Below are 13,055 nucleotides of genomic sequence, written 5' to 3'. Positions count from 1 at the left end.
TTTTAGTTTTGGGGATGAAAACTGAATTGAGTGGCCTTTAAAGACAAATTTAAAGGCATCCCATACGATAAGTGGGTCCGCTGAATCTGTATTGTGCCTGAAGAAATCTGTTATATAGTTCCTTTGTTTTTGTTAAGAATGTACTGTCTTCCAATAAACCCTGGTTCAATTTCCAATATCCCCATCATCCTGGAAAGTCTCTCATAGTTATCTGGAGGGACATAAGTTGATGGTCTGATCGCATTCCATCCTCAATCAATACTTTGTTTACTTTTGGCTCCATAGAAAATAAAAATAATCAATCCGGCTTGATTAAGCCTCCAAGTATTTTTTACAAGGTCCACATTTTTTATTAGCCTCCATATATCAGTCAATTCCAACGTGTCCATAATATTCGTGATCACTTTGAGCGTCAGAGGGCTTTACGGTGTGGATGTACATAAAACTGTATTGTTGTCCCCTATCATTAAAATATAGTTATTTGTATCTTGGAGACTATAGAGATTATTATACATTTTCTCAAAGAAGTTTGGATCGTCATTATTTGGTCCATATATATTTATGAGCCACATCTGTTTATCATCAAGTAGTACATTTAAAGCAATCCATCTTCCTTGAGGATCCATTTTAACGGATTGCACCTCGGGATCTACATTGTTTTTCAGTAGGATTAGAACACCTTTTGAATTGCTTAGCCCATGACAGAAAAAGATTTGACCATCCTACACGTTTTTCCCAGGCCACGTCGTCAGAAGATATTGAACGAGTTTCCTGTAAACAATAAATATGGTAATCCTTCACTTTTAGCCAGTTCTACCCTACTCTGTCTTTCTAAGGTCTTCGAAAGCCAAGTTAACAAACAGATTACCGACCATTTCCAATCCCACCGTACCTTCTCCGCTATGCAATCTGGTTTCAGAGCTGGTCATGGGTGCACCTCAGCCACGCTCAAGGTCCTAAACGTCATCATAACCACCATCGATAAGAGACATTACTCTGCAGCCGTATTCATCGACCTGGCCAAGGCTTTCGACTCTGTCAATCACCACATTCTTATTGGCAGACTCGGCAGCCTTGGTTTCTCAAATGATTGCCTCGCCTGGTTTACCAACTACTTTTCTGATAGAGTTCAGTGTGTCAAATCAGAGGGCCTGTTGTCTGGACCTCTAGCAGTCTCTATGTTCAATTCTAGGGCCGACTCTCTTCTCTGTATACATCAATGATGTCGTTCTTGCTGCTGGTGATTCTCTGATCCACCTCTACGCAGACGACACCATTCTGTATACTTCTGGCCCCTCTTTAGACACTGTGTTAACTAACCTCCAGATGAGCTTCAATGCCATACAACTCTCCTTCAGTGGCCTCCAACTGCTCTTAAATGCAAGTAAAACTAAATGCATGCTATTCAATCGATCACTGCCCGCACCTGCTCGCCCGTCCAGCATCACTACTCTGGACGGCTCTGACTTAGAATACATGGACAACTACAAATACCTGGGTGTCTGGTTAGACTGTAAACTCTCCTTCCAGACTCACATTAAGCATCTCCAATCCAAAATTAAATCTAGAATCGGCTTCCTACATCGCAACAAAGCATCCTTCACTCATGCTGCCAAACATACCCTCGTAAAACTGACCATCCTACCGATCCTCGACTTCGGTGATGTCATCTATGAAATAGCCTTCAACACTCTACTCAACAAACTGAATGCAGTCTATCACAGTGCCATCCGTTTTGTCACCAAAGCCCCATACACTACCCACCATTGCGACCTGTATGCTCTCGTTGGCTGGCCCTCGCTTCATACTCGTCGCCAAACCTACTGGCTACAGGTTATCTACAAGTCTCTGCTAGGTAAAGCCCCACCTTATCTCAGCTCACTGGTCACCATAGCAGCACCCACTCGTAGCACGCGCTCCAGCAGGTATATTTCTCTGGTCACCCCCAAAGCCAATTCCTCCTTTGGTCGTCTTTCCTTCCAGTTCTCTGCTGCCAATGACTGGAACGAACTGCAAAAATCTCTGAAGCTGGAGACTCATATCTCCCTCACTAGCTTTAAGCACCAGCTGTCAGAGCAGCTCACAGATCACTGCACCTGTACATAACCCATCTGTAAACAGCCCATCTATCTACCTACCTCATCACCATACTGTATTTATTTATTTAGCTCCTTTGCACCCCAGTATCTCTACTTACACATTCATCTTCTGCACATCTACCATTCCAGTGTTTAATTGTTATATTGTAATTACTTCGCCACCATGGCCTATTTATTGCCTTAATTTACCTGATTTGCACTCACTGTATATAGACTTTTTGTTTTCTTTTGTTCTACTATATGTTTTGTTTATTCCATGTGTAACTCTGTGTTGTTGTATGTGTCGAATTGCTATGCTTTATCTTGGCCAGATCGCAGTTGCAAATGAGAACTTGTTCTCAACTAGCCTACCTGGTTAAATAAAGGTGACATAAATAAATACATGTGAAAACTGCTCTTCTTTTCCTAGTATCAGCCAAACCATTAGAATTATAGCTAGCTGCAATTCAATTAATAAATTACCATGATAGGTTACATGTTGAGACACCACTATCCTTACCACTTTTTAAAGGAGCGACCAAGGCGCAGCGTGAGTTGAGTTCCACATGCTTTATTATATATTGAAACTACCAAAACAATAAACAAACATAAAACAAACGTGAAAGCCGTAGTGCTAAACACACTAACACAAACAATATCCCACAACCCAGGCGGGAACAATGGAGAACTTAAGTATGATCCCCAATTAGAGACAACGGACATCAGCTGCCTCTAATTGGGAACCATACCAAGAGCACCAACATAGAAATGAAAAGACTAGAACACCCCCTAGTCACACCCTGACCTACAACACCATAGAGAACCAAGGGCTCTCTATGGTCAGGGCATGACACTTATCCATGCTTACCAGTACCACCAGAATCAATACCTGTCGATTATCCACATTTGTACCATGACAGACGGTACATACATACTGTAGCTCCAAGTTCCCTCCCGAAAAAATCTTCCCCCATCTCAGGTAGGGATGTAATCCCTGTACACATGGATCCTAGGACCCATAAGAAGTTGGAACCCATCTCTTGAAAAGAGCACGAAGTGCCACAACCAGCTTAGCAGCACTAAGCAGTTCTAACCCTGCCTCAGTTGTACTGTATAACTTTTGTGTTTGTATTTATTTTTTCTGAATACCTTCATTTCTTTCACGTTAGATGGACAGTATGCATAGTAATGTAGGCACTTCCTCCAAAAGGATAGCTACCTCTGACAAAGCAACCGGCAGTAGAACATGTACATTTAGAGGAAGCAGATATTATTTGATGTTATAGCTTGAGATTCCATCCCATCCTTATTATCAACACCCTATAGCCTCGATTGTGGGATGCATACACCCCCCCCCCCTCCCCTTCCACTCGTACATTCACCTACAAAACACACTCTCTCACAGACACACACACACAAACACATCTCTACACCTCTCCCCTTCCACGCGTACATTCACCTACAAAACACACTCTCTCACAGACACACACACAAACACATCTCTACACCTCTCCCCTTCCACACGTACATTCACCTACAAAACACACTCTCTCACACACAAACACATCTCTACACCTCTCCCCTTCCACACGTACATTCACCTACAAAACACACTCTCTCACACACAAACACATCTCTACACCTCTCCCCTTCCACACGTACATTCACCTACAAAACACACTCTCTCACACACAAACACATCTCTACACCTCTCCCCTTCCACTCGTACATTCACCTACAAAACACACTCTCTCACACACAAACACATCTCTACACCTCTCCCCTTCCACTCGTACATTCACCTACAAAACACACTCTCTCACAGACACACACACACACACACACATCTCTACACCTCTCCCCTTCCACTCGTACATTCACCTACAAAACACACTCTCTCACAGACACACACACACATCTCTACACCTCTCCCCTTCCACTCGTACATTCACCTACAAAACACACTCTCTCACAGACACACACACAAACACATCTCTACACCTCTCCCCTTCCACTCGTACATTCACCTACAAAACACACTCTCTCACACACAAACACATCTCTACACCTCTCCCCTTCCACTCGTACATTCACCTACAAAACACACTCTCTCACACACAGACACACACAGAAACACATCTCTACACCTCTCCCCTTCCACTCGTACATTCACCTACAAAACACACACACACCACACACACAACTTCAAGCTCATGCACACGAGTCTCCGACGGACCCTCAACACAGTTTTGTGTCAAGTCCTGGCTGATGGAGCCCGGAAACCCCCCTCAACACACGCACGCTGTTCCCCAGAGGAGACCCTTCTTCCCACGGCACTTCTATGCAGTCAGACCGCTAAGATTGATGCTGTGCGGCCAGGACAACAGTATTACTCCCTGAATGTCCACATGCGACCCCTGACCCCCACGGGTTACTGCAGCCAGTATTGCCATTGCTGGTACTACCTGGGAGGAGGTCTCCACCAGAATTCCCCCGGCTAGATATGAGGTTATCAAGGTTCTCTTTGCGGCTTTGAAAATGTCCTTGTATTTTATGCTCACCCATATGGGGCTTAGTTGGAACCTCTCGCATTTAACGATTCGGTCGGGCCAAATCGCAGTGACCTAGTAATCGGTAGAGTACATACACCTGGCAGCACCTCCACGGCAGTATAAAAATCTGTCTATATTTGCTGGGCAGCTTTGTGTATGTGTAGGCCTAGTGAGGAAATCAACATGGCAACCGAGGAAGCATAACAATGCACGTACAAAGAGCGCAGCATCTGTGCGGGAGGGCTACTGATGATGAGGGAAGATGAGGAGGACCGAAGGAGAGCTTTGATAGCTTTCTAATTCTAGAATTGATTTTAATGAGAGAGAAAACTGTGTTGCCCATAATTAAGCTATTTTTCAGAGTTATTGACCTCGCAATAAGCCTGATTTGAGTAAATTACATAACTTACATTACGTTGAAGCGGCAATGTAATACTTTCAACATGGGTGCTGAAAATAGGCTGATTTGAGAAAACCTCATTCATTTAAACAGTCTTCATTTAAAATGAGGGCTTTGTGTTGAAACCAATTTCTTCCTATTTAAGAAATAGGAGGTTGGCCAACCTGTTTGACAGACCAAATTATAGGCCAATTCCTTCAGTCATCATTCTCTCCTTAAATATCTCTGTGTCAGTGAAGGGCTTGGGGTGTTAAGTTAAAACTAGGGCATGAATTGGGGGGGTAGGTTATACCTTTGGTGCCATTGTTGTGATGAACTTGTGAGTTAGTTGAAGAGAACCTTTATAGCTGATTGGCTGACGGTGGGACAAGCCTTGCGTCTGCTCTTCGTATTGCTCACATTTGGCGATAATGGCCGATATGAGGCCCAATATATTAAACATGTTTGAAAATAATCGGGATGCCGTAAGTGCCCGTACAACAATATTTTGAAATGGGGACAGAGCTCCATAGTTATACTTTTTGGCGATGAAGGGTTTTATTCATTTTATTCCCAAATGTTTAAGATTTTCTACCTTGAAGGCAAAGACGAATGAAGCAACTCTGTAAAAAGCTATTTCCTGCTTTCCCTCATTCTTTATTTTTCTACTTCTCTACTTCTCTTCTCTTTCATTCTGTCTCTCATGTCTTCCCCTGCAGCCACTAGTTCCACGAAGCTGGAGGATCTGAGCTACCTGGATGATCAACGGAGTGCTCCCCAGCGAAGCTCCATCAAACAGCCCTGGAACAGCACAGGGGGAAGGGATGCCAAAGGTATGGTACTGTTTGTGTTTCTGTGTGTGTGTGCGGTGGGTTGATGGTGTTTGTGTGTGTGTATATACGTGCATGCAGGTGTTTATGCAGGCATGTGTGCGTGCGCAGGGCCGGCACTAGGCTTTTGGGGGCCCTAGGCAATATTTGGTTGGTCCCCCTCCCCACCTCACGGGCAAAACCTTTTAGTGGCCCCCCTCTTGACTGAGGAGAGAAAATGTTTTAAGTACATTTTCTGCAATTCTACATATTTTACCATGGGGTGGAGGGAAAGGTGTGCAATTTTAAAATTAATATAATTCAATTCTACTTGTTTTGCAATGGGGCAGAGAGAAAAAAGTACAGTTTTACAGCTAATTTCCCAAAATTCTACACATTTTGCCATGACTTATGCCGTGTTAATATGATGCACTGCATGAAAAAAGTATGTGGACACCTGCTTGTCCAACATCTCATTCCAAAATCATGTGCATTAATATGGAGTTGGTCCTCCCTTTGCTGTTATAACAGCCTCCACTCTTCTGGGAAGGCTTTCCACTAGATGTTGGAACATTGCTCCAGGGACTTGCTTCCATTCCTGCCATGAGCATTAGTGAGGTCGGGCACTGATGTTGGGGGATTAGGCCTGGCTTGCAGTCAACGTTCCAATTCAAAGGTGTTCGATGAGGTTGAGGTCAGGGCTCTGTACAGGCCAGGCAACTTCTTCCACACCAATCTCGACAAACCATTTCTGTATAGACCTATAGAAAAACAGGAAAGGGCCTTCGCCAAACTGCACAGAATCGTCTAAAATGTCATTGTATGCTGTAGCGTTGAGATTTTTGCGTTCAATGGAACTAAGGGGCCTAGCCCGAACCATGAAAAACAGCCCCAGACCATTATTCCTCCTCCACCAAATTTTACAGTTGGCACTATGCATTCGGGCAGGTAGTGTTCTCCTGACATCTGCTAAACCCAGATTCGTCCATCAGATTGCCAGATGGTGAAGCATGAAGCATCACTGCAGAGAACGTGTTTCCACTGCTCAAGTGTCCAATAGCAGCGAGCTTTACACCACTCCAGCCGACACTTGATCTTAGGCTTGTGTGCGACTTCTCGGCCATGGAAACCCATTTCATGAAGCTCCCGAGGAACAGTTATTGTGCTGACGTTGCTTCCAGAGGTAGTTTGGAACTCGGTAGTGAGTGTTGCAATCGAGGACAGACGATTTTACGCGATACGTGCTTCAGCAGTCGACGGTCCCGTTCTGTGAGCTTGTGTGGCCTACCACTTCGTGGCTGAGTCGTTGTTGCTCCTAGACGTTTCCACTTCACAATAACAGCAATTTCAGTTGACCGGGGCAGCTCTAGCAGGGCAGAAATTTGATGAACTGACTAGTCGTCAGTATGGCCATTCTACTGCCAATGTTTGTCTATGGAGATTGCATGGCAGTGTGCTCGATTTCATACATCTGTCAGCAGCGGTTGTGGCTGAATTAACGCGAATCCACTAATTTGATGGGGTGTCCACATACTTTTGTATAGTACAAAATCAATGGGGGACCATGGAGGTCAGGGACCCTGGGCACATGCCCTTCGTACCCAGTCGGTAATTCAGCCATGATTACTACAAGTTTAGATAGCTGGGTAGACTTCCTTACTAATCTAAAAATGTTTTGCTGACATGGGCTAACAAGAGGAAAACTTCTGATGCACAACCACATTTCAAAATTGCATCTTGTGTATAGTACTATTCTAACGCTTGTTACGAAACCAATTAACTAGCCTGTTAGCACTCGCTAAGTCTAGGGGTCCTATGTCTAGTTGCATGGTCTGTAACCTGAATGAATGAATGTGTACCTTAGGTCCATGGCCAGCTCTGCGTTGACTCCTTTGGGTCGACGAGCCGAAGTGGATTATTATGTTCAGATGGTGACAGGAACAAATATATACAAAAAGGAAAACGACAAACAGGCATGCCTAAACTAAAGATTCAAACCCAAACGAAAGGCCTCATGGCCATCAAACCAGACAGCAGCCTCACGGCTCTCCAAACTGGCACTCTGACTGACGATCATCTTAATTGGCAGTAATTTATGTGCTTATCAAGGCTAAACTCAGCATCTATACCCGGTTACTGCCACCTGGGGGATGAAGTGTGGAGGTGGATCCTGGATTGTGTGTTTGTCTATGTCCTAACGTTAACCTTCACCCCATATCATAACACGCTCAACAGTAAGCTGACACCCCGACTGAGATCCTGCCTTCATGCATGCAATTATTGTGTTACAACACCATACACAACTATATTATTGTTGTATACCCCAATACTCTTTCAAATGAACAGGAAGTCATGTTTGTAACCCCTGTGTTCTCTCTTTTCTCTTCGTCCAGCGCGCTTCGCTCCCTTCAAATCAGGCGACATCATGCTGAAGCCGTTGTTGTTCGAGGTTCCCACCGTCGCCATGGATGCACCGTTCCAAGGCCGTGATTGGCTGTTCCATCGGCTAGAGGAGGTCCTAAAGAAGAGTGACACCTGCGAGGGCCGTGGGGCCGTTATCGTGGGCGATGTGGGCTTCGGCAAGACGGCCATTGTCTCGCGGCTGGTGGCTCTCAGCTGTCATGGAGGTCACATGCAACAGGTCCCCACCCAGAGCCCCTGCACCTCCCCCAAAAGTAAGAGACAAACTTCCCTTCTCTGGAGGTACTTTGTTTGAAATGATAAACAGAATGAACCTCTTGAGATGCAACAGCTCTTTTATGAGGAAGCTGCCAGTTCCCTGTGCCCCAGAAGGGAAGGACGAATGGATGGTTACTCATTCAGCGAAGGGTGATTTTAAACATTCACATTTTTCATTCTAAGTTTATCAATTTTCTAACTAGGCAAGCCAACCGGTCTACCTTGAGATCAGTCATATGTTTACAGAGCCATCACTCTCAAGTAGCCGGGTCCATCAGATATTTTGGTCCTAGCGGATGAGCCACACAAAGTCACAGGACTAAAACCTTTCAAAGCTCTGTCCCTGAAAGCTATGACTGATTGCGTGGTGATTGATGTTACACAAACGCACGCGTTGCTACGTCAGTAGCTAGGTACAGTACCACACTTTTCTCCCACCATCAATGGCCGTGAATGCACACCGCATATCATTTTCTCAGCCCCCATCCAGCAAATGGATACAGTACACCATACCCCACGTCAGTAATGACATCAAGTAATGACATCATTTAGGTTTAGAGTAGGAATCTGCTTTGATGTGCCTACTCAGGGAAATGCATTATAGACAGTGATCTAATTATAGTACATGATGATAAATGCCTGACAGAGACTGAAGTGATTTGCCATTGTGACTCAGGGCCTTATTTAATTAACATTGTTTACTGGAGATATGTTTTGGGTCCATTATAGAAACCAGCCCACAATGATGCCTTTAACATGCTCTCTCGTATTCACAGCACAAGAAAACATTTTTAAAAAATCTAGCCATGAGTGCTGGTTTTCCAAAAGATATTTCATTGAATGATTATTATTCTCCTCCAACTTCTCGTGAAAAAGTAGTGACAGTCCACGTGTGTGCCTTTGTAACAGTATAGCTTCCGTCCCTCTCCTCGCCCCTACCTGGGCTTGAACCAGGGACCCTCTGCACACATCGACAACCGTCACCCTCGAAGCACCATCACCCATCGCTCCACAAAAGCCGCAACCCTTGCAGAGCAAGAGAAACAACTATCTCAGAGCGAGTGGCGTCACCGATTGGAACGCTATTAGCCTGCATCCCGCTAACTAGCTAGCCGTTTCACACCGGTTACACCTCGCTGTGTCCCTCTTGCAGTTGGGGATAGGGGGACAGACGGAGCCTCCAAACAGCCGCCCCTGCCCAGCACCCCCACCACAGACCCCCAGCCCAGTGAAACAACCTGCCCCGGGACACCAGAGGCACACCGAGACGAGGCTGTGAAACGCCTGGCCAGCAAGGTACGATACGCTACACACACATGCACACTTCATGCGCGCACCTTTGAACGCACACACACACACACCTGAATGGCACACACAGGCCACACACACACACAGAAACACAGACACCTCTGGTGGAGAAGAATCTTGGGACTATAAGGTCCATTTGGGTCAAAAAATGTGTTATTCACATAGAGTTGCTCTTCAGGTGGTCCTTTACATGTCAGATATGTCCGTTTTGTTGTTGTTGTTATTTTACGATGACGAACAAATGATAATAATCTGAAAACACCTTTTAACTTGGTGCTATCAGGATCTATCTTCAATCCAATCACACAATGCTGGATTGTCAATCAACAAAAATAATTGCGTGTAAGGTGATATACTTATTGAGTAATTTTCATTGAAATTTTAGTCATTTAATGGACGTGAAAGAGGAAGATGTCACAAAACAGTTCTGAGAGTAACTTCAAAAATACTCATTATCTCAAAACTATGCATTTTTCTGATAGAATCTTATAGTCCCAAGTCCTTGATTATTCATATCATAGGTTCTGGTCCTCTTTGTAAATTATATTTAAAAAATATAGAATAAGAATGGCAATAACGTAAGCTCTTTATGGTAAAAACGAATAAATACATGCAATAAATTTAAGGTCCTTAGGCGTGGCATTGGTATGTTTGTCTTGTTCTACAGTATTAAACTTACCGAATTTTATTGATAACTAGCAAGTAGTTTACGGACTTTGGGTGTCAGAGACCCAAAAAATATGTCCGTTTACTCATCCAGAGGATATAGTCTATTTGTCATTTTAATTAATATATTTGATGATGTGATTGGAAAGAAGGAAGGGTATTTTCTTTATTTCATCATTAAATGTCTGTACTTTTCTATTGAAATGTAAATAATTGTAACATTCTGTGCCAGATAGAACATAAGGTTCTATATACGATTGCACGCCCCCCAAAAAAATGATTTTTGAAGTTCTTAGTATTTTGATACTCTGCACTTTAGGAACTTTCAAGGTCAGGACCTTAATGGGTTATGAAAGAAGAATTCACTTCAAAACAGTTCTGAGATTGTCACGTCCTGACCATAGAGTGCTCTTATTTTCTATGGTAGAGTAGGTCAGGGCGTGACTGTTTTTTTTAATCTAGTTTAATTTTTCTACTTTGTGTTCTAGTTTCTTTTTTCTATGTTGGGTTTTTTGTATGTTTCCCAAATAGAGGCAGCTGGTCATCGTTGTCTCTAATTGGGGATCATATTTAAGTAGTTGTTTTCCCCACCTGTGTTTGTGGGAGATTATTTTGAGTTAGTGCATGTTGCACATCTTTTGGCACGGTTTGGTTGTAGTTTGTTTGTTTTGCAAAGTTTCACATTAAAATAAAAGATGTGGAACGATACCCACGCTGTGCTTTGGTCTCCTTCCTACGACAATCGTGACAGAGATCTGGGATGTGAAAACATTCATGCTCAGTATCTCAGAACGATGCTTTGCACAGATAGTCTAGTTTCTTGAATCACTGCCAATAGACCACCTCCTAATTCCTCTATAATTGGTCTCAGAGATGAAGAGTCTTGCAGCTTCACCTAGTAATACTAAGAGGGAGGGTTTAGTTTGACAAATTGGGTTCCAAGGCAACTGGAGAAGGTTTCTGACTGTGTTTGCCATCCATCTGTTTGCCCCTTTTGATGAGTTCCTGAATTAAAGATGACCCCTGGGTGTATGGATACTTCTCCATCCTCAACAAAATTAACAAGATGGTTCTGTTAACTGTATGTTCATGTAATTACTGATGTGGTGAATAATGAATAAGACCATCGAGTCCCAAAGACTCGTGTGTTTACTCTTGACATCCATGCCCTGTTTTTCCCCTGTTCCATTAAGTGGATCCGTCATGGCTGCTTGATTAGCCAATCTGTTAATTAGCAACTCATCGCAGACACTTTAGCCTCATGGAGAAAATCAAATGCTGATTTGTGAGATGGAGATATTCAAAGTTGGTTGAGGACTCACTTCTCTGGAAAGTTTCAAGACACTCATGGCAGTCAAAACATTGAAAAAGCATTATTGAAGTGCTCAATTAGGGAGCCTCTCTTTCTCTCACGCTCTTTCCAGGTGGTGTCCTACCACTTCTGCCAGGCTGACAACACCTACACCTGCCTGGTCCCAGAGTTTGTGCACAGTGTCGCCGCCCTGCTGTCCAGAGCGCCACAGCTCAGCGGCTACAGGGAGCTGCTGCTAAAGGAACCTCATATACAGAGCATGCTCAGTCTGCGCTCCTGTGTCCAGGACCCCATCGCTGCCTTCCGCAGGGGAGTCCTGGAGCCCCTCGTCAACCTGCGCAAGGGTAGTTACTAACTTACTCCTGCAGTCTCCATGTTCTCACCCATGCTTCAAACCCCCCCCCCCCCCCATCCCCTTCATCCACTTTTGTAAGTGTAACACCTGCAGCTGCTACTCACCAGCTACACCTCACCTCCAACCCTTCCTCCTACAGTTTGCTAGATTGTCATGCGCCCCCTGAAACAGTTGATTAGGACTCTCTGGTGGGCCGCTAGATCGTTTAGGGATAATAAGGTCACTGGTTAAATACGCTACAGACCGTGACACAATTCTAACTTCAAAAACAACATCACTTCAAACAACAACCTTTGTCACTGTAGGAGTATCCATATCAATCAATATCCCTCAGGCTGCATTTACACAGGCAGCCCAATTTTGATCTTTTGCTCAATTTTGGGCAAAATAGCTCATCTGATTGGTCAAAAGACGAATTAGTAAAAAAAATGCAGCCGTAGATCAGTATTTTAGCAGTGATCAGCATTATAAGGCTGCTTATACACAGGCTGCCCAATTCTGATATTTTTCCACTAATTAGTCTTTGGCCCAATCAGATCAGCTCTTTTGCCAATAATTGGACAAAAGATCAGAATTGGGCTGCCTGTGTAAACACAGCCTCAGTGCTTTAATCCAATGTATTATTCTTGCTGTACAGGAAAAACAAGAGGGCAGGCCATATCAACGTAATAGACCACCTATGGTAGCCAGTGTGTCTCAGTCTATCTCATGATATAGTAGCCAGTCAGCCTGATCAATAGGTTGTTAGTTCAGTAGCCTCCACCGAGGCTCGTTCTAGAGGAGTCAACACATCCTCCATCTTTATGATGTGGATTAGTAGATGGCTGTGGCAGAGTGTATAGAGTGATATAAGTTCTACACAGTCAGGAAGGGCTGTATCAGGCTGCATCGACGGCTCAGGTAGACTGGAACAGGAT

At 44.0% G+C, this 13,055-nt stretch overlaps 1 protein-coding gene across 2 annotated transcripts in view; it reads left to right on the top strand.

Moving 5' to 3' along the window:
• LOC106575157 (protein TANC1) overlaps positions 1 to 13,055 on the top strand; it is a 54,342-nt gene that overhangs the window by 25,508 nt on the left and 15,779 nt on the right. For both annotated transcript variants that reach the window (XM_014151392.3, XM_014151391.3), the window contains exons 7-10: positions 5,729 to 5,842; positions 8,212 to 8,493; positions 9,651 to 9,793; positions 11,896 to 12,127. In XM_014151392.3, coding sequence (XP_014006867.3) covers positions 5,729 to 5,842; positions 8,212 to 8,493; positions 9,651 to 9,793; positions 11,896 to 12,127 — 771 coding nt within the window. The remainder of the gene's footprint in view (positions 1 to 5,728; positions 5,843 to 8,211; positions 8,494 to 9,650; positions 9,794 to 11,895; positions 12,128 to 13,055) is intronic.

The sequence above is a fragment of the Salmo salar genome, chromosome 17 (assembly GCF_965601325.2).
Source record: "Salmo salar chromosome 17, fSalSal1, whole genome shotgun sequence".
Taxonomy (NCBI): Eukaryota; Metazoa; Chordata; class Actinopteri; order Salmoniformes; family Salmonidae; genus Salmo; species Salmo salar.
This window is presented reverse-complemented; position numbering and strand designations above follow the sequence as displayed.